The sequence below is a fragment of the Narcine bancroftii genome, chromosome 2, assembly GCF_036971445.1.
Source record: "Narcine bancroftii isolate sNarBan1 chromosome 2, sNarBan1.hap1, whole genome shotgun sequence".
Taxonomy (NCBI): Eukaryota; Metazoa; Chordata; class Chondrichthyes; order Torpediniformes; family Narcinidae; genus Narcine; species Narcine bancroftii.
In genome coordinates, this window is record NC_091470.1 from 290,333,420 (window position 1) to 290,356,329 (window position 22,910).

A 22,910-nucleotide genomic window follows, 5' to 3' on the forward strand; every position below is an offset into this window, starting at 1 on the left:
CTGCCTGAAGACATCCAGCAGCTCATCGCAGAAGAAGAGTTCAATGACTCCAGAAAGGTAGCTGCCCAAGTGGATGCGCATTGAGCAGCGAAGAGAGATGCCTGCGCCATGCTGGAACAGGTGAGGATGCCTCGACAACAGTGTCCAGCCAGGAAGCCTGCCGACTGACTGACCACCTGAACGACTGACCCCACTGGTGAGCCGCACTGTTTTTATCCTCGTTGATGGCTGCCATGGCCGTCAAAGACTGCTTCATATATAAGACTCTTTGTCGGGCCACCAGATCCTGATCAACACTGGGGCGGAGGTCAGTGTCCTTCCTCAGCCTCGTGCAACCAAAGGATGGGCCAAGAAATAAGGTCTGCCAATAACTCAAACATATGCACCATCGGCATCTGTATCATTCCCCTTTGTTTCGGCAACTTCCATTTTACCTGGAAATTCACTTTGGAATCCGTTCGACAACCACTCCTGGGGGCCAACTCTTTACAGGTGGACATTAAAGGAGGGAGGCTGGTACATTCTAAGACTTTCTGGTCCCTTTCACTAGGTGGCGCTAGACTCATGGCCCCACACCTACATTCTGTGATTGCTGCTGACAATGCATTTGCACACATTATTGCTGAGTTTCCTACCATTACAACACCACATTTCACCTCCACAACACCCAAACATGGAGCGTGGCACCAGATCCTCACTAAGGGACCTCCCCTCCACGCCAGGGCGAGCCACCTGCCACCTGAGAAACTTAACCTAGTAAGGGAGGATTTCTGTAAAATGGAGGAGCTTGGCATTTTACAACAGTCTGTGGGCCTCACTGCTCCACATGATGCCCAAAGAATCAGGATGGTGGAGACTACAGACGCCTCAACGGTGCCACCATGCCTTACAGTTATCCAGTCCCCCACATACAAGATTTCACTGCTACCTTCAGGGGGCCTGGGTATTCTCAAATGTTGACTTCATCTGGGGTTATCATCAAATCCCGGTCCACCCGGATGATATCCCCAAGACTGCCATTATCACCCACTTTGGACTTTTTTTGAGTTCCTCAGATGCCTTTCGGATTAAAAAATGCAGCTCAAACCTTCCAGAGGTTACTGGACGCAGTGGGCTTGGATCTCAAATTTGCTTTCATCTATCTCAAGGATATAGTGATAGCTAGCCATGACCACACTGAGCACGCTACTGTTACGGGCCCAGCGGACCCCAAAACCTAGCAGAAATAGAAACTCACCAAGACAAATGGTTACTTAAACAAATGTTGCTTTTAATTTTTTTTAAAAACACTACACTTACTTCTTCCAATTCTTCTTAGTCTCACTAATTAAAGAAAGCCATATTTTATGTTGATATCTTATTGCATTGAATCAATGACAGGATCTCAGATATTTTTTCAAAAAGAAAAAAAAACAATGGAAATACTTTGGTTTTTATTCTAGCTCCTAGCCATCACTACCAGAACAATGGAGCAATTCCGCATTATTCTCCTTCATTGAGGTTCTGTTTGATATAATAAAGCAAACATTCTCCCACTTTACTATCCATGTTCTCCATGTAACAAATCTCAGTATCGACATTGTAGGCTTATAATTATACCTCTGACTTAATATATCTATTGCCTTGAACACAATCACACTGGATTTGATCATGTGAACTTTACTTCCCTGCCAAGAATCACCAGTCTGAAGCACAATCGCTATAAACTTAGACATATCTTACATGCTATTGGCCCAATTCCAAGGCAGTACTGAGGGAGGGGATTGGGTGGTACTGCCTTTATTAGGAATCCTGAGAAGGAGTTGCAGGCTAACCTGTACAATGCATGTATTACAGTGTTCCACCACACAGTCACAGTCCAACTATGTCACTACTTATTCTGTCTGGACACTAGGACTTAACTTTTCCTGCCTGAAGTATACCAGATTCTAGTAGCACAGTCCAGACAGTGGTAGTGCCGTCAATGGTGCACAAAATCTCTGCCTTAAAACTGCTGAAAATTTTGACAACCATGGCTCAGCTTTGACAGTTGCAAAATCTGAGGGATTACTTTTTTTTTTAAAATTTCCATAATATTATTCAGACATATCAATTCTATCAAATACTTTCAGAATTTCTTTTTATCATGAAGTTAATTAAAGCACTTGTGAACAATAAAATCAAGTTTCAAGTTTATAATCATCTGTCTGTACACATACAACCAGACAAAATGGCATTTCTCTGGGCCATGTTGCACACATACATTCACACAATACACACAGTACATATCAATGAGCCAGCTAGAAATTGTGGGGCTTTGTGCAATTTAGATTAATTTTAACGTTTAAACTGATGTTCACATTTATGAGCTTGGATCATGGGCTAGTCAGGTGCCAAGGTAAAGTTGGCTTCAGATTATGGAGGCTTTTGGGAATTTATGATCAAAACATTAGTATTTTCAAGATTAGAATCTTGACAAGAAACTTTAAATATGATCCTTTTGGACTTTGCAAAATCTAGTTTCAGTGCTGCCTTTACCACAAAATGAATTAATGAAACTGCTTTTCTTTACTTTAAAAAAAAATCTACGGACTGCAGAACAATGTAATTTCCTTGTAGCAATTTTCAGGTATCCCAAGTGCTTACAAATATCTGGAGATTAAATTCTAGATACACCACAAATCTGTCAGTAATACCCTACAATGTGGTTTTGAGCAAATTTACACAACAGCACATTTCCATAAAAGGCATAATTTTCAGTATTAGTATTGTTAAAACTTTGCCTTTCACATAGAACCATAGGACATTAAAGCACAGAAAACAGGTCCTTTGGCCCTTCCAGTCTGTGCTGAACTACTATTCTGTAACATGATTCACATACGACGACATCTTTATTTCCCATTTCTCAGTATCCCTATCTTTCAAATAACAAAACAAAATGGAGGGTATGACACTTTTAAAATTATAAATGTAATAATTACAAATCTTTCCAGCTGAATTCTTGCTCCAAAATCTGAAAGGATCAAAAGACGATAACAAAAAATCCTGAAAATGACTCCTGGCACCAAACTGCAGATAATTTTGGTCTTTTCTCCATTATTTTAAGCTTTGCTTTACAGTCATGTTTAATGATAGTCTCATGTAAAATAGTAATAATGTAGAGCCTGTGATTCAAAACTATGCTCATCTTCAGTTGATTACCCATAATAGAATCCACAACTCAACAGCTGAGAATGGTGCCCGAGATCGTGCAAGCAAGAGATTATGAAACGTCTTACCCAGTAATTCCATGGCATCATCTTCATCCTCTATGTCCTCTTCAGCCACAGAAGGTGCTACACTATGCACAGAGTCAAAGGAATCCTGGGATAGCATTGCTGCTAAATGTTTTTTATGCTGTTGTTGCTGTTGTCTCAAACCTTTATTCTTCTGCTCCAATTTTGTGCTGCAAGAGTATTTTAGAATAAGGCACGAGTTTTGAATTGTAAATGCCTGCAACGTGAAATCCAAATCAAGCAGAGCAAATGCAAACTTTATTTTTCATTTATTCACAATAAAAAATATATACAAAGGAAAACTCTGGACTTTTAAACTTCTTAGTGTACCTGTTTCATTTCTGTACATTGTAGTGTTAACCATCAATTGTACTAAGAGCACCAGTGCCACTAATGTGGACCCCTGCAGTCACTCCCCTGTCCATTATTCAAGGGAATCCCCATTTTTATCATCTCCTAGCGTGAATGAATAATTTGAGAAGAGTATGTAAAACTAAAAAAAAACTTGCAATAGACTTTGTAGTATTTTAATAGCAACAACTTCCATTTTACAGCACTTCCAAATAGAAAGAGTGCTATCAAACATAAATATGAATGAAGCTAGAAGATGAGGTGATCAAAGCCTCCACTACAGAAGCCGATTTTGTGTCATCTTATAGGTGGAAGAAAAGGTAGTGAAACAGAGAGGTTTGTAAGGAAATTTCAGACCTGAGAGCCCTGTCATGGCCACCAGTGATAAATAGAACAAATTTGGTGGACACTGTTGGGTATAAGCCCGCCCTCTGCTGGACATCATGATGTCACCCTTCTATATATATATATAAAATATATCTATATTTTTAAAAAAACCCTGCATGCCAGTAGCCATGTTGGTCTCATAGAAGTAAAGGATGAAAAAGCATCACATCTGAGTCTTAATTATGTGAGTGCATACACAACAGAAACAACACTGACTTAGAAAATTACAAATGGATCAGAGACCTGGCAAGATATGATGTTAAAGCATATATAACAATATTAAAACTGCTGCTCAACTGTAAATCTTTATGGGTCTGCAATATATTATGAGTGAATGGAACAGTGCAATGTTGGATAAGAACAACTGAATTTTAGGTTTATCTTTTTCGTGGAGAATAGAATCAAAGTAGCCATAAAGGATGGCACTAGAATAGTTAGGGCTGGAGGGCCAGAATTTAAACTGTAATGTAAATTATATAGTTACATTGTGAATATGTTCCACCATCTTCCTAATGCCAATCAAATTACATTCAAATAATTAATCAACCATAATGTTCCAACAATGTAACATCATGAATGCAAAGAATTAAGAAAACAAAGTTTGAACTGTGGGAAAATTACAGATACATTTATAGCAGGTTAAAATCTGATAATCATCTTGGAACAAACTGTACAGTCGAAAACATCCAATTTATATACAAGGCAAGTTAAGGCACAAGCTGATCAATAACAGCCAACAGAACAAGAAAACCTTGAGCATAACGTCCAAGAATGAAATTGACAGCATACATTCCCTTCCAAGGGCACAGAATGTTCAATGAAATTTAAAGCTTTTGCCATGGATAAATCAGAGCAAATATATAATATTCAATGTAAAACAGAATTTTGTTAATAAAGTAAATAGAGATGGAAATGACTTTCATGTTTATTTTCATTGGAACAATTTAATAGGTAACAAGAAATTTCAGGCACTGACAACCTGGATCACAAACATGCTGTGGTTTACCTTCCAGGGCTGTGCGCCTCTTCATTTTCATCCTTAATTCTGGGTACTGGAGGCTGGAGCATCTCTGCAGCTAAAGGATCAGCATCAGTTTCCTCACGACCAACCCATTCACCAACCACTCGTGGCCTGACAAGGGATGAATTATAAGCCCGTAGATCCTGAGATAAACAAAAAAGAAAGTTCATCATCACTGTTGAAAAAAAAGTCAGAATTAAAAATAGACAGAGGGACAAAGTTGGTAAGATATATTGCTGCAAAAGTCCATAAAATAAATACCTATGCAAAACTAAATACCTGGAGACAGCAAATTCCTTGTCAAGAACCTTTCTCTTCTCTCTGGCTTTATAAAAGTTGTTGTAATTCATCTTTCTGATTTTTAATAGCAGTTAGTACCTTAGATGCCCTCAGCACAGCACAGCATTATTCCCAATGGAATAACTAAACCTGATAACAAGCTGATGAAACACAATTAAGGCTAACAGGTTGGGTTGGAGTAGTTAGTAGCAAATGGGCCATCTTAAAACAGAAATATAATGAAAGTTGTTATAATGCCATCACCTGATCATTGCTGCCCAATTTAAACATGTTCACCCTCTTGCAGATTGTATTGTATCTAAACTTAATAGTTTGACTGTTAAATCCATGCTGCCTGAGAGCAGATTCAACAATGTGTCAATTTGGTAAAGAGTTGTTGTTTCAAATTTAATCATATTCAGAAAAAATCAATCATATGCAAAGACTCAAAAGTCTGAAAATTACACTGAATAGAATACATGATCTCCTGAAAATAAATTGACCAACCCTACTTGTTTTATCTTGTATTCATATGTCAGTTCTTAGACAACACATGGATGAAGAAAAAGGTTCTTTAAAGTTGTTGTCAACAGCATTTTCATTATTATCCACATTGTTCATATTTTTTTTAAACTTGTTTTGTGTGTTCACATTTACATACACTAAAACTTGAAGAGCAAATAAGATAGCACTACTTCATTCTATAGCAGGAGTCTTTAAATTTGCTCAAGGCGCCTCTTAGGAGGATTCACATGTCTAGACGATCTCCTAATTGATTGTCCTTGAATCTGAGTTGTTGCATCAGACGAGGTTGTTCAACAGTATCCGTCCTTCCATCTACTGTGATTACATTTGAAGATCTTGATGATTTCTTCACAGAACAGCACCTTTATCTGTCTGAATGGTGTATGATCTTGGCTGGACTTCACTAAGGATAGTTCCCTCTGAGTCCATAAATTTGTTTTGTCTTTCAGCCTTACTTGATCACCAGTGTGGAGTTCCAGTAGGTTTTTTGTTCCTTTGTCAAAGTAATACTTTTGCTTTTCTTCGTTGTGCTTTGAATTTCCTCACTTTCTTCCCCTCTTGTTTTTAGAAAGTTCTCCTGAATGGGGAGGTTTGATCTTAGCCTATGTCCCATAAGGAATTGTGCTGGTGACATACCACACTCGAGAGGCATTGTACAGTATACTAGCATGCTCTGGTAAAAGTCTGTTCCATTATCTTTTGCCTTGTTCATCAGTCTTTTCACTGTACTGATTTTTCAGAACAAAGTCCCACACTTTGGCAACTGTCGGAACTTTAAATTGCAAAACTGGGCTCCATTGTCTGTGAAGACATTGCTTGCCACACCCTGTCTGGAGAATATGGCTTTCATACTTGTTATGCCAGCATCTGCAGTGGTGATGTTCAGTTTACACACCTCTGGATACAGGGAGTAATAGACTATGACTACAAGAGAGTCCTTCACTTCACATTCAAATAGGGCAACACCTACCTTCCAGTAAGGTCTATATGGTGCTGGGTGTAGCTTTAGTGGTTCTGTAGGATTGCTTGCTTGATATTTCCAGCATATTGTACAGTTTGACATTTCATTTGTTATATGACTGTTGATTCTTGGCCAGTACATCACCTCTCGTGCTCTTTTCTTACACTTTTCGATTGCAATATGCCCTCCATGGATCCTTTTTAGCATCTCTTTTCTCAGACTCTCTGGGATAAGGATTTTGTTTCCTTTGTAGATGATGTCTTCAACCACTAATAGTTCCACCCTGCAGTCCCAGTACTCTGACACATCAGGTGAGCAGTCCTGCTGGACTGGGGAGTGACTGCAGGGGTCTACATTTGTGGCACTGGTGCTCTTAGTTCAATTGGTGGTTAACACTACAATGTACAGATGTCCTGTTGGCCCATCCATCCAAGATGTTTTTTTTTTCCAATTGTCTCAGTGTTTCTTCTTTGTTTGTCTCTGACACTTCAGGAGCTGAAGCCATTCCAAATGGTAACTTTAGGAATCTGAATCTGCCAAATTGGCTATTGAATGTGTATAGTCTTGAACTTGCTTCATCCAATTTTAACTCCCAAAATACTGATGATACATCTAACTTGCTAAAAATCTTTGCATTTGCAAACTGTGATATGATTAGAGTGTTCTCTCTTCATTGGTCGATTTAGATCTCTTGGATCCAGGCAAATAAAAATAATATTGTCCACAACGAAGAGTGAACTCACCAACTCTGTTAGCTCATCTATCTTCTGAATCACATTCAGGTTTTCTATCCTGTCCAACTCTGCCTATAGTTGCTTTTGAAGCAAAAATGGAACTTTACTGCATGGATGTATTATCAGTGGCACACACTTATCTACTCTGATTGTGTGTTCTCCTGGAAGGCAGCCTAGTCCATGAAATAGGTCATTGTACTCTTTCATGAGTTCATCATAGACTGTCTCTCCTTCGCTTTCCACAACAGCCACTTTTTTTTTAAACCAGGTTCCATTTCTCACAGGCTGTTAAACCTTTGTCTTTGTGTTTCACTTTGACCATGCATTCTTCTTGCACTGGTATATTGGTACCTGAATATCCTGTCACCTTCACTTTTGTTCCATACAACTATAGTCTCGGCCTAATCTTCTTAAAATCAGTCCCTGATATTACAAATTTGTGCTCCAGTCTCCAATTTAACTGAAATGCATGTGTCATTCACTTTTAATCTCAACATCCAGTCTGTTCCCTTTCTTGTTTTCTGTTACAACATCTACCTAGAATTCCTCTTCTCCCTTTCATCTTCTGCAGGAACCTTGCTTTATTGCACTTGGTTCCTACAGAAATGGACATAATGGTTGCTTTCGTTGCACATATACCATGTTTTACTAAATGCTGGACACTTTTTTGGTAGGTGTTGGGTACCTCATTGATGACATAGCTTTCGATTATCCCTTTCATTTTTGTTTGCAGGCCATGCCTCTTTCCACTTTGGTGCACTTTTTGTTAAACGGTTTACGTCTGTTCTTGCTCACTGCATCCACGTTGCAGCTAGTTTCACTGAACCACTCTTTTGCCTGCAATTTTACAATTTCTGCAGCTCTACAGAGTGCTATCAGATCTCGATTATGCTCTCTTAGCAGTCTTTCCCTTAGACTCTTACCTGGAATACCACACACAAGTCTGTCTTTTATCCGCGAGTCAGTCAGTCCACCAAATTCACACATTTTCCTTCGGTTTCTCAATTCAGTCACATGCTGATCAATACTTACTTCCATTTTTTGTATACATGTGAAAAATCTGTGCCGCTCAAACGTCACGTTATGTTTAGGGATGCAGTATGCCTCAAACTGTTCCATTATTTTTTTCCAGTTTCATTTTGTCTCCTTCAGCAGCAAATGTGAAGTTATGATACAACTCCAGGGCTTCATTACCCACAACATGTAAGAAAACTGATGCTTTCACTTTATCACTTTTCCATCAGCTCTGACTACCACTAAATAGAATCCAAAATGCTGTTTAAATCTGTTCCAATTTTCAGCCACATTGCCTGTCAGCTGAAGTTTTACTATATGTAATCCTTCCATTTTTCACTTTTAGCTTCTCTTCACTGATCAGTTGCTGACTTTAGATTTTACCTTATAATTTCCTTCATCCCATTTTTGACACCATGTTTCATCTTGCATTCATATGTATGAGTTCTTAAGACAACACATGGATGAAGGAAAAGGTTCTTTACTTTAAAGTTGTTGTAAGCACATGAGGCATGCCATGAGGCTGCAAGTCTCCATTACAGCTCAAAGACACTGTGTGTCAGTTCCCTGCTGGCAGCCAAGTCTAATCAAACAGTAAGGCATTACTAGTTGCATTTCAACCACAGTCACCATCATTACACTACTCATGTATTTTAAAGTAAACTATTAAATATTCAGAAAAGTAATTGAAATTACTAAACTAACTCAATTTGTAGAAGTTAACCCAATGATAATTATAAGTTTACTCTCATCTTCTTCTTTGGCTTGGCTTCGCGGACGGAGATTTATGGAGGGGTAAATGTACACGTCAGCTGCAGGTTCGTTTGTGGCTGACAAGTCCGATGCAGGACAGGCAGACACGGTTGCAGCGGTTGCAGGGAAAATTGGTTGGTTGGGGTTGGGTGTTGGGTTTTTCCTCCTTTGTCTTTTGCCATAGATCAAAATTCTTACTTGAGCAGCTGAACATGTAATTCATAAAAAAACTACAAAAGTATACATTGAATCGAAAAGAAATAACAAATGCAAAAGATAATACAGTGTGCACAGTTAGAACAGTGCAAGGAAAAAGTTGTTACAATTGTACAGACAGTCTTTTCTCGTGTCTGAATAGTCCAAGGAGAAGTTTAAGTGCCTGAATGGCATTTGAAAGAAACTATTCTTTAGCCCAGAGGTCCCAGTCTTCAGGCTCTGTGACTTCTACCTGAAGGTAACAGTGAGAAGCGGTTGTGATCAGGGTAATGGAGGTCCTTTATGATGTTGATTGCCTTCTTGAGGCACTACCTCGTATCAATGTCTGCAATGGTTTGGAGGTCAGATAAACCTGGCAACATTGGCTACCTTCTGCATTCGAGGACACCCAAATGGGACTGTGATGCAACTCATCAGTATATTTTCTACAGAGAGCCTGAAAAAATTTGAGAATCTTTGACAACCTACAAATGTCCTCAGAATTCTTAGACAGTAGAGAGGTTGATGTGCCTTCTTCACAGTTGCCTCGATGTGCTGGTTCCAGGAAAATCTTCTGAAACATGGCTTCCTATGAACTTCATAGTATTAACCCTCACCACTGCCATCCCACAAGTCATTTTATGTAAACCTATGACTGATCATAGTTATAAATAAAGTAATTACATCAAAAGGAATTTCAGATGAATTTTTCCCAATAACAAAGTTGTATACTGTGGTGAATATCCTCCATGAAAAATAGATGCATCAATTCCTTACATAACGCAATCATTTATTTTAAAAATCATAATGGCAAAATTGCATTAAATTAACATTAAAATTGAAGGGAAGAATTCAATCTTTTTTAAAAAAATTTGGAGATACAGCACGGTAACAGGCTCTTCTGGCCCATCAGCTCTTGCCACCCAAATACACCAACCTATAAACCTCACGTATTTGAGGGTGTAAGGAAACTGAAGCACCTGGAAGAAACCCAAGCAGGTCAAGGGGAGAACGTACAAACTCCTTGCGGAAAGCACCGGATTCAAACCCAGGTGGCTGGCACTGTAATAGTATTGCACTAACTGCTATGCTAACCAAGCCACCCTTTATTCAGCTCCTAAAAATCTATTAAGTGTTATTCCATTATAAAACTGAACTGACTTTATTTTTGTGTAAAAACAATAGAAACCTGCATTCATGCAACACCAAAATAGTAGTATGTATTTATGGTTAACCTGGCACATTACAAAATTTAATAATCAGGCAAAAACTGAGAGACAAAAGAGTCAAATTCACATGACGCTAGAGCGCTCGAGGGTGAAAGAAGAATCAAATTTTGAAGTGAATAGTAGCTTTCAGAACGGACACCAGAACGTACAGCCACCAAAGAAGGGTGAGGTAGTGGAGAATCCATTACAGCCTGAATTGCTAGAAAATGGCATTGTCCTGAGATGATGAAGGTTGCAGAAACAAGGAACGGCAACTCAGATGGAACGAAATAAATGGATGAAAAAAAAATTTAATAAGGAGTGAATGCAGTTTAGCAGAAATAGTTAAGAAATAGCAATGTGTAAAAATATTCATGGCAGTGTTTTGGACAAGATCTAGAGCTGGAATGCAAAAGTGAGGGAAGGGAAGGCAGCAAGGGACAGAGAGCATTGGATTCATTGAGAATGGCGTCAAGAAAGGATGTCAGCAGTCAATCAGCTGAGGAAGGAGCATTGATGGGAAACCACATTAACAAAGAAAATGAAAAGATAGCGCTCAGCTGAACCTCGAGTTGGATGGTGAGTCTACAAACAGTCCATTTTGTCCAAGACACCAGCCTGGAGAGGGATGACAATGGGCTGCCGGGGAATGATGGAGCAGAAGCCACAATAAACTACATAGTCGAAAATTTCTCGCTTGTGAATGGATGTTGGAATCAGATGAAGGCTTTTGTGCAAAAACAGGGGAAAGTGGGACATGGCCAAATGTGTAAAAAGGTACAAGCGCATAAATGAAAAAAGTACAGTTCATTAATGTTACAGAGGATATCCATTAATTATAGCCAATTTATTGTTGGGAAAAATTGTACTTCCATTGGAGAGCCTTGCATTTAAATGTTTCAGTGCTATTTTGTCAAGAACATTAAACCCACATTCAAATATGTCCCACCAAAACACTTGGACACTTTTTGGCAGATGTTACAGGAGAGAACGCATTTTTCTTTCTCTGACAAAGTGAATCAGCATTATAGATGGAGTCACAGAATCATATCATGTCTGTTCTATCAAGTACCCTTTGACCCAGACTCTGCCTTTGGTACATATTCACTCCAATGGGCACAAGCAGCAACTGATTCACCATGATTTTGACCAGAGGCTCTAGTTGCAGAGAAATTCTGCAAAAAAAATGTGTTCTTTCTTAAATTGGTCATGTGTTTGGGAGTTTGTATATTTTTCTTAATATTTAAAAGGTTTAAAGTTTCTACAGTATCTGCTCTGCCATGACTGCAAGAAACTGTAGAGTTGTGATCAGTGCAGGCCATCATTCCAACCCACCTATCCTTCATCAACTCCATTCTGTACTTCCTGCTTACTTTTGGAAAAACAGCCAATAAGAGATTCATTGCCCCCTGTCCATACTCGCTTCACCTTCCCATCACAAACTTTCTCATCCCACCTTAAGATAGAGGAATTAAGATTTATGGGGGAATGGAGGGTAAGTGGAGCTGAGTCCATAGTCACATCAGTCACTGATTGGCTGAGCAGGCTCAACAGGTCAGATGGCCTACACCTGGTCCTATTCTTTATTTTCTGATGATTTGCAGGTCATGTGACAATAAACTGCCCACACCAGCAATCTCTGCCCCGAAGTCCCGTCCTGGGGGGACAGGTGCAGCAGGAAGAGGGGCTGTCAGACATGGGGAGTTGGGTAGCTGCCTGATTGTCATCAGCCCACCCCCTAGCAGCTGCTTTCAGGCGGTTGTATTCAGGTGCCTAGGGGGGACTTCAGTGCTCTGGCAATTATCCCTCCCGGAGGAGGGTTAGAAAGTGCACCTCGGAGGCACCTCCTGCTTTTTCAGGTGGGTACCCCAAGAGCCTCAAAGGGGTAGAATATGCGGCTTTACATTGGGGTATTCTGGCCTCCTGAAAGAGCCTAGTGATTTTTCTGATAAAGCCCTTTTTCCTATTCACTGATTTATCATTCTGCATATTACATACAATACATGGATTCATACAGTATAAAGAAATGAAAGAAATTAATATGGAGCCTCATTTACCCTACTTTAAAGTCCACCATTACTTGTTGTTGAAGCACTGCCAATTGCACCAGAATTAAGTGTTCCCCCATCTGTGGCCCCACTGCACACGCACCACCAATTAACCCACCATCCATGTACCAGCCAGCCTTGGTACTCCAATCCATCACACATGCGCACAAGAAACATGGACCCCAGGATGCTACATTTGTCCTTTGTCCTTTCTGCCCCTATACCCCAAATGGAGGACAAATTAACTCCAGCTCAAGGTGGCACTGGACGGAGGACAGAGGGCTCAAGAGATGGATTAACCACTGAAATGTGTGGAGAACTCATTAAATCTGCACCATGACTCATGGCATTATCAGCCACTATGGATTTAATCAGATCAACATGAGAAATTGGCATTTTCAAACTACTGAGCTCCAGTCAACAAAATCTGGGTCTTCATCAGTGCATCCACCCGACATCCTGCCTGCACCCCCCCCCCACCCCCACCCCCCCGGTCCCTATTATTTTTACTCTGTTTGTTCCCACAGAAGATTTATTCTGATTTTACCTGTCAGTCAAACATTTTATTAACTTTCTTTTGTATCCCTGTCTGCTTCAAGCTTTTCAATGACTCCATATATTTGTATTCTTGACCACTCCGAATTTCCATATACTCTGTATATTTTGATTAAGATCAACTTAACTTTTGGTTATCGATGTAAAATTAGTTTTCATGAAGGTGCCAGACCAGAATCTTTCAATGTTTGATGCTTTGTATTATGTAGAATGGACAAGAGGGAATTTAGAAACATCAATTGACTATGCTGTTTCTTCCATTACCCAGCCTGTGGTCTAAGAGAATGGTTGGCTGTTGGTTCAGAGGGTCTGTAATTGGGAAATATTAATCTTGTTAATATTTCTCCTTGCCTGAAGACCCCAAAAACATTTTTCTTTAACATCAATTCTTTCTGACATTCGTGCACATAGGGCAAGTGAAGAGCAAAAAACAGCATTCGTCACAATGCAGCTAATTCCCCAAGACAAACTGCAACAAAGGAGATGAATGTTGGATTCAGCTGGATGAAGGTCGACCATACTCCATTATACATCAACCATTTCATCGTGGAGAGGGTGAAGAGCACAAAGATCCCTGCCATGCACATAAGAGACAAAACATCCTCACCCACACACCTCTTCATTCGTCAGGTTGGTGCAGTAGCGCCTATACTTCCTAAAGAGGCTGAGGAAGGCAAGGCTACCAGCCCCCATCTTGACAACCTTTTCCAGGAACACAATTGAGAGTGTCCTGTATTTCTACATCATTGTGTGGGATGATAATTGCAAGTATCAGACTGGAATGTGATACAGGGGATCATTAAAACAGCTCAAATATCACTGGAGTCACCTTTTCCTCTCTGGATGAGATTTACAGGGAGTGTTGTCTAAATAGGGCTCAAGGAGTTATAGAAGACCCTTTCCATGGAGCACACAGTATCTTCAACCCACAACCAATAAGAAGGTGGTGCAGGAGCTTCAAAATCAGATCTGCCAGGCTGGGAAATAGCTTCTTCCCACAGGCTGCGAGTCCAATGAACAGTTTCCTCCAACTGTGAAAGTCATCCCAAATCTCTATATATATTTATTTTGATTATTTGTGTGATCTTCATGTATTGTGTATTGCATATTTTTGTGCGTGCATCATAGTCTGGAGAGACACTGTTTCATCGGGTTAAATATATACAATCAGATGATATTAAACCTGAACTATTATTGTTGCTGCATACATACCAGCAGCCAATTCACAGAAAAATGAAACAACTTCTGTTACTGACCCAGTTCAAAATGGCTTTGTGATAGTACAGATTCTATCACCAATGTGTAAACGTACAGATTGTAGCGTAGGATGACTGTGATTGGCTGAGAGGGTAGCCACGCCTACTGGCAGTTCTTAAAGGGTTGCTCATCGCCAGATCAGGTCATTTTGGACTGGTTGACCTACATGTGATATGCTCCAGTCTTCTAGTTAATAAAAGCCTTGGTTTGGATCAACAAGTCTTTGATTCTTTCAACTCGTTCTACAGGCTTCAAACTGTTTTAATATACGCTCAAATTCTACCGCATTATTTTCCATTAATCATTTTCATTTTATGATGTGCATATCAATAAGGGAATTTCTGAATCTAAATTTGATGTATTCACATAGAAAACCCGATTAATAACGGGATATCTGCTTCTAACCCTGATCTCCAAACACTTAATCAGAATGACACATTGGAAAATTTGAAATTGAGTTAAAATTAAATTAGCCAATGCCTTTTGCACCTATTTGCTCAATGCAGCTTCCAGTTTTATTAGTCTTGAGCTTTCTATTTGAAATAGAATTTTTATTTCTCTACAAACATTGAAATTTACCTTAAAAACTGCTCAATCCACAGATATAAATTTTATTGCAAAGAAATGGGGCCTCAACAAATCTGTGAGCTGTTGGATGCAGAATGAGCAATCTCAGAACAATAAATATTTTGTGCAAAACTGCGCAAAACACACATACTCCCAGGGGAAATAAAGTGATATTGTTATTTTAGATATCACATACATTATGTAGGTGACATAGAAGCCAGTCAATTCACCTGGCCATTGAAGACGAGGAGAGATGTCCTCCCCTTATATGATTACCCCTTATATTCAGGATAAGTTCCTGTCATTGTTCATGCTCGCTTTAATTTGTTCAGTTGTTAGGATAGAAAGAATAGTTGATGAGGGCGTTACTATTAAAAAGCATCTTAAATCTCTTTAAAGGCCGATTATAGCTTCCATTTGCTGATTATTCCCCATCCCATAGACATTGAGGTGTTGGCGTAGAAATGCACAAAATCACTAGTGGTGCAGTCAGGGGACATCACATTTAAAATCAACTTAGCCTGTGTGACCACATGTACAAGGCCATTGAAAATTTAGCAATGTATCGAGGTCCTAGGGACTTGATGCTTGTATTCCTCTGCCACAGGTATCTTTTCCCATTTGGAGGAATTTGTCTGGAGTTTCCAAGACTTTTGAAATAGAATACATTTCTACTCCACCAAAACCTGTAGCAGTTTCAGAAAATCTTAACACTTAATTCATAAACGTACTGTATGCTAGGTCAAATTCCATAAAAGATAACCTGCCAGCTCCTGCTCTCTCTCCATACACATCCCTTAAAGAGGTGCAGGTAGTTCAGTCACAATATTGTCCCTCTGTTGCAACATACCGAATGCACACATGTAACAGTCGATACCTATTTTTAGCCTAAAAATCTTGTACTTTCCATATGTATTGCGCGTAAGTCGACCCCCCTATTTTTGGCCCAAGCCGCCCACCCACCAGAGCTCCCAACACCCCAACTTCCATCTCTCCCCCAGGCTCTGGCCAGCTGCCTACCTGAGCTCCTGACTCCCTGACCACAGACTCTTGCTTAAGCCTAGGCCACCCACCCACCAGAGCTCCCAATGCCTCGACTGGACAATGACCACAGCTGCCCACCAATCCAAGCTCCCAACACCTCAAATGCGATCTTACTATCTGGTCTTGGCTGTCCAGCTGCCCATTCAAGCTCCCAATGCCTAATACGTGGGCTTACCACCCAGTCCCATCCATCTGCCCGCCCATCCAAGCTCTCGATGCCTCAATCGACGCAGGTACTTAATGAGGTCAAACGTAGTATGTGTGTAATTGTCAATCCCATAAATTTTACCCTAAAAATTGGTCCCAAAAATTCAAATATTACACGCGTACATATGGTAGTTATTTAACTGCATAATTTGCACTTGTTGCATTCAGCAGTACGACAAATTAGCAGCCATTCTAGTGGCATGTTGCCTTCTTTTGAAGGAACAGTCATTGTTCATTACAAATTGCAATATTCCTCTCTGATTTTAGCATTGTTTCACTTTTAATATGGTATCAGTAGACCTAGATACAGAGGGGAAAAAGGACTGACCTGATCAAATTCATCTGGAGCAGTAATACCTAGTCAAGAAAAGAGAAAAGAATTAAAGCTCGTAATTTTGCAGGTTTTATCCTTTAACAGTAACAATGTATAAAACTCAATTTTAAATTAAACATTTATTTCACAATATTTGTGGTATTTATGCAACTGCTTTTGCAAGTGTGGAAGCAGCGTAAAGTGGGGTATTTCCAGTGCCTACAGAAATAAAAAAGACATCTAGCACTGTTCTTCTGGGGATTAATTAATGTAGAAAAAAAAAATCTACCAATCTGAAGCCTTGAAGTTCATAAAGCTCTGCTTGGCAGATTCACAAAACATCAGCAAATTTTTCTACAGTGCAAGTATTATTAGGTCAAATTTATACTTTTCTCAGCAGGCTATGGTGTGGGGGGAAATGGATCTTCCTTTCCCAGTTCTATGCCAAAGATGGGCCCAAGTAACACATTGTAAATTATCATTTCAATGATGGATCAGACAAACAACTTGTACAGCATTCTTTAAAGTGAAGAACAGTTCAGAGAGAACTTACTTAAAATATATCACATTAAAATAGTGTTAGTGAAATTGTATTTATTCTATTCTTTTTATGTAGTGGTCAAGGAAGTCCATTGTGAGCTTTGCACAATAAAGCAACATTTTAGCTTTCATCCTTAAAATATTATTTGCACATTTTTTACATCTGTGATATGCTGCCTGTTCAAGCAGTATTTACATTCATGATAAGTAATGTCCCCTTTTTCCTGCAAGTTCTGGCATCATTATCACAGAGTTTGTCTTGACAAGTGCAGGAGAAATTATTATTTTCATTTTAATGTTGAATTTGGAGTTGTTCTCTTTAACCTAAAAGCTATGAAAATTAACTCTTGGTACACAACTTCAATGGATTTTTTTAAAAATGGAAAGAGAGCCAGAAAGAGAGAGGCCTTCAGAGTTGTCACATTCCCAGTTATTTAAATAAATTAGCTCGAGTCAGTGATCTCATGAAATGGGTGCTTGTTGCATTAATTTAAGATCAAATCATTTAGATTAACATTGATCGTTTCCAGGAGCCTATTAACATACTACCAAGATTAGGAAGGACAATTTAGTCAACCAGGCATTTTCCAGCATAGCAGATTTATATTGGAATGTAGAAACTGATCCCAGAGTGCTTGAAGCACCACATATCATTTGATGGTTGGTCAAAACAATGTTTAAGAAAAGCAAGAGCTAATTTTATTTTCAAATCAAAGGACAATAGTCAATTGTGGTCAGGCAGATTTGTCAAGCTGGAATGAGTGCTTCCCACACAACTTAGAACCATCAAACAGTGCAGCATAGAAACAGGCCCTTCAGCCCTTCTAGTCTGTTCTGAACTATTGTTCCACCTTGTCTGACAGACCTGCACCTGGTCCATTGCCCTCCATACACCTCCTATCCATGCACCTGTCCAAATTCTTCTTAAATGTTAAAATAGAGCCTGGCTTTACAACTTCGGCTGGCAGCTCATTCCCCACTCTCTGTGTGAAGATGTCCCCCCTCTTGTTTCCCCTAAACATTGCCCCTTCTCCCTTAACCCCTGTCCTCTGGCTTGTAACTCACCTACCCTCAGTGGAAAAAGCACACGTACATTTGCTCTGTCTATTCCCTTCATAATTTTAAATACCTCTCAAATCTCCCCTCATTCTTCGACACTCCAGGGAATAAAGTCTTAACCTGTTTAATCTTTCCCTTGTAACTCAGTTCCTGAAGTCCAGGCAACATCCTAGTAATCTTCTCTGCACTCTTTCTATCTTATTGAAATCTTTCCTGCAGCTAGGTGACCAAAACTACATACAATACACCAAATTTGGCCTCACCAATGTCTTATACAACTTTCTCATAACATTCCAAACCCTGTACTCAAATATTTTGATTTATGAAGGCCAATATGCCAAAAGCTCTCTTTACAACCCTATCCACCTGTAACACCACTTTCAGGGAATTATCTATCTATATCCCCAGATCCCTGTTCTTCCGCACTCCTTAATGTCCTACCATTTACCGTGCAAGTCCTTTCTTGGTTTGTCCTTCTAAAATGCAACACCTCACACTTGTCTGCATTAAATTCCATCTGCCATTTTTCACCTCATTTTCCATCTGGTCCAGATTCCTCTGCAAGCTTTAAAGACTTACTCACTGTCCACAATACCTCAAAACTTTGTTACCTGCAAACTTCCTGATCCAATTTACCTTATTATCATCCAGATCATTGAGAAAGATGACTAACAATGGTCTCTGAAGCACGCCACTAGTCACAGGCCTACAATCTGAGAAGCAATCATCCACCACAACTCTCTGGCCTCTACTGTAGAGCCAACGTAACATCCAGTTTACTGCCTCACCATAAATACTGAGCATTTAAATCTTCCTGACTAACTTTCCATTGTGACCATGTCAAAGGCCCTACTAAAGTAAATGAAGACAACATCCACAACCTTTATCATTAAATTCATATTTAACAATTTAGAAAATAAGGAAAAGTTAAAAGCGTGCACCATCAGAAAATCCTATGTGTTATTGATAAGTGGGGAGTAATGATACAGTGCTACAAGTTTGTAAGGCATCTTAAAAAGCCACTAATTCAATGTCAGATCCTGATTTCAAGAGGTATCAAGGGAGTGGCACCTCTTCTCAATAAATGACTTTTTTTTGTAAACTTTATTTATCATTTGTATCAATACAAACATTAACTCAATGTATATAGATAATATATTGTAGCGGCAGCTACACTGCTACTGAAAGATCACACACAATCAGACGGGTTGAGCTCAGCGAGCAGACTAGTTTATTGCAGGCTGCACTTATAGTCCCAGCCCAGACTTGGCTGAGATCCGTGCTAGAGGGCGCTGACATCACCCGGGCATCATGTGGTCCCCCAACATGGGCTTCTGAGCCCCATGCTGGGAGGAAGGGAAAACCCCCGACGGCGCCATTTTGGCCAGCTGCCCCACCATATGGCTTACAAGCGGAGCCAGTTCACCTGCCTAGTGGCAAGCCACCACACAGTCTCCCCCAGAACCGGCAGCAATGTCCTTTTTCGCCGGGCGGCCTCACTTCTTGGGCTGGGCTACGACCACGGGCTTAGTTAGATAGAGATATGCTGGCTTCAGCCTGTCCACGGTAAACAGCTCACGCCTACCGCCAATGTCCAGCGTGATCGTAGAGCTGGAACGCTGTACAACCCTGTATGGCCCCTCGTACGGTCGCTGCAGAGGTGCCGCGGTCGGGCTCCGCCTAACGAAAACGTACTCTGTGGAAAGCAGTTTGCCAGAACGTGAGATGGGCAGGTGCCATGACTGAGGCAGTGGGGGTGCGAACGAGTCCAAGCATGCCCTGAGGTGAGGAAGTAATTTGTGCAGCGACCGCTGGGGATTGTGAGCTATGTTGACGAACTCACCAGGTAGTGCCAGCGGTGCACTGTAGACCAGCTCACCTGATCATGCCTGCAGATCTTGCTTGGGAGTGGAGCAGATGCCCAGGAGCACCCAAGGCAGTTCGTCCGCCCAGTCAGGACCAGTGACGACTTAAGGTGGTGGTGCAGATGTTCAACCAGTCCATTGGCCTGCAGGTGGTAGGCAGTGTGCGGTGTAGCTGGATCCCCAACCTGTTGGCGAGCTGTGCCCAAAGCGCAGATGTGAACTGAGTGCCCCGATCGCTGGTGAGGTGACCCGAGACGCCGAACTGGGCGACCCAACCATGCAACAGTGCTCGGGAGCAGGAGTCGGTGGAGGTGTCTGGCATCGGAATCGCCTCGGGCCAGCAAGTGGTGCGGTCCACCATCATAAACAGGTAACGGTTGCCCCGGGAAACAGATAAGGGCCCAATGATGTCCACGTGAATGTGGCTGAACTGTTCCTGGACATGCTCGAACTCCAGTACGGGCGCCATGGTGTGCCTGTGCACCTTGGATGTCTGGCAATAGGTACATGTTCTGGCCCATCCCGCGATCTGCTTCTGCAGTCCATGCCATATGAACCGTTCTGCCACCATCCGGACCGTGGACCTGATGAACAAATGTGAAAGATCGTGGATGTGACGGAAGACCTGCCTGCACCACTGCTGGGGAACCACTGGTCGCGGGGTGCCCATGGAGATATCACACAGGATGGTGCCTTCGCCGCTCGGAGTTGGGAGATCTCGGAACCGCAGGTCCATGATGGCGGTCTTGAAGGCCCTCGTCTCCTCATCATACTTCTGGTCCCGGGCGAGCTGGTCGAAGTCGAGGGAGTGCACAGATGGCCAGTCGCGAGAGTGCATCGGCAACCACATTGTCCTTCCCTGCCTCGTGCCAAATGTCGGTGGCAAATTCCGACATGAAAGAGAGGTGACGCTGCTAACGGGCCGACCAGGGATCCTTTGCCGTCGTAAGTGCCTGAGTGAAGTTTGTGGTCGGTGAAGATGGTAAAAGCCCTCCCCTCCAAAAAATAGTGGAAATGCCACACCGCCAGGTACATGCCCAGTAACTCGTGGTCGAAGGCACTATACTTGTGTTCCGGCGGGCGGAGCAGGCGGCTGAAGAATGCCAGCGGCTTCCAATGTCCTTTCACCTGCTGCTCCAGGACGGCACTGAAGGCTGTGGCAGAGGCATCGACAGAGAATGCCAACATGCGAACATGGTGGCCTGCGCGAGGGCATCCTTGGTGGCCTCTAATGTGGTGCAGGCTGGCTGCGATGAGGACGAATGCGTGCAGCTCCCGGGATGAAGCGGTTGTAAAAGTTAACCATACCCATGAACTCCTGCAGCCCCTTGAGGCTGTCCGGGTGTGGGAACTCCCTGATAGCGGCGACCTTAGCATCGGAGGGTGTGGCTCCTTCGGCCGTGATGGTACGAACCAGGAACTGCATGGACTCTTTCCCGAACTGGCACTTGGCCGGGTTGATGGTAAGGCCGAAGTCAGCCAGCTGGGAGAAAAGGGCGTATAGGTGGGCCTTGTGTTACGCCCGGTCCTTGCTGGCGACGAGGATGTCGTCCAAATAAATAAAGACGAAATCCAAGTCCCTGCCCCCAGAGTCCATGAGGCGCCGGAAGGTCTGAGCGGCTTTCTTGAGCACGAATGGCATGCGCAGGAATTCGAACAAGCCAAAGGTGGTGATGATGCCGTCTTGGTTATGTCCTCAGGGTACACCGGGATCTGGTGATACTTGTGCACCAGGTCAACCTTGGAGAAAACCCTCGAACTGTGCAGGTTGGCCGTAAAGTCCTGGATGTGAGGGCTGGGGTAACAGTCAGGAGCTGTCGCCTCACTGAACCGTTGATAGTCTCCGCAGGGGCGCTAGCCGCCGGAGGCTTTCGGGACCAGGTGGAGTGGTGAGGCCCATAGCTGTTTGACCGCCGAATGATTCCCCAGCTCCAACAGATGCCAAAACTCCTCCTTTGTCAGGCGGGGTCCGGTGTGCCTTGGCATGGGCCCTTGGTGGGGATGTGGTGGAACACCCCGTGGCACAGCGAGGCAGCAGAGAACTGTGACTTGAGGAGGGTTGGAAACACGTCCAGGATTCGCTGGAACTCATCTCTGGGTGTGCTGATCATGGCCATCTGCGGCTGCTCTGTGCTGGAGGTGTCGAGGCGAATGGCCTGGAAAGTACGGGCGTCCACCAAGTGCCTACACCGAATGTCCACCAGAAGCCCATGGGCAAGAAGGAAGTCAGCACCCAGGATGGCAGTCGAAAGGGATGAGACGGTGAACCTCCACGAGAACTTTTGTCGGCAGATCTGGAAGTGGACTGTCTTGTCTCCATTCGCCCAGATCTATGTTGCGTTGGCCGCACGGAAGAGAGGTCCTCAAGGTTGGTTCCTGGACTCTATGGCCGTGGCCGGGATGACGCTGATCTGGGCCCCAGTGTCGACGAGGAACCGCTGGCCGCTGACCGAGTCCCGCAGGTAGAGGAGGCTGTGTCCTTGGCCAGTCACCGCATCCATTAACAGCGGCCGGCCTGCTCGTTTCCCTGAAACAAGCAGGGCTGACGACACTTCCGAGCCTTGGCTCCCCAGCGCTGGTGGTAGAAGCAGAGGCCTGGAGCGAATGCCGTGCCCCTGGTTATGCTCTTGGTGGCCCCTGCAGGGGCCAGATGCTCTATCACAGTACTAGGGGCAGGCTTGGCATGGTCATGCCTAGTGACCTGCTGGACCGCCGAGCCCTCCAGGAATCGCTCGAGCCATAGCTCTTGGGCCTCTGAGCGACCTTCCTTGGG

The 22,910-nt window shown here is 42.3% G+C and overlaps 1 protein-coding gene across 17 annotated transcripts in view; it reads right to left on the reverse strand.

Moving 5' to 3' along the window:
* Positions 1-22,910, reverse strand: part of c2h8orf34 (chromosome 2 C8orf34 homolog) — a 286,943-nt gene that overhangs the window by 186,716 nt on the left and 77,317 nt on the right. For all 17 annotated transcript variants that reach the window (XM_069921308.1, XM_069921318.1, XM_069921306.1 and 14 more), the window contains 3 exons: positions 16,689-16,717; positions 4,999-5,156; positions 3,258-3,424 (listed from right to left, as the gene is read on the reverse strand). In XM_069921308.1, coding sequence (XP_069777409.1) covers positions 3,258-3,424; positions 4,999-5,156; positions 16,689-16,717 — 354 coding nt within the window. The remainder of the gene's footprint in view (positions 1-3,257; positions 3,425-4,998; positions 5,157-16,688; positions 16,718-22,910) is intronic.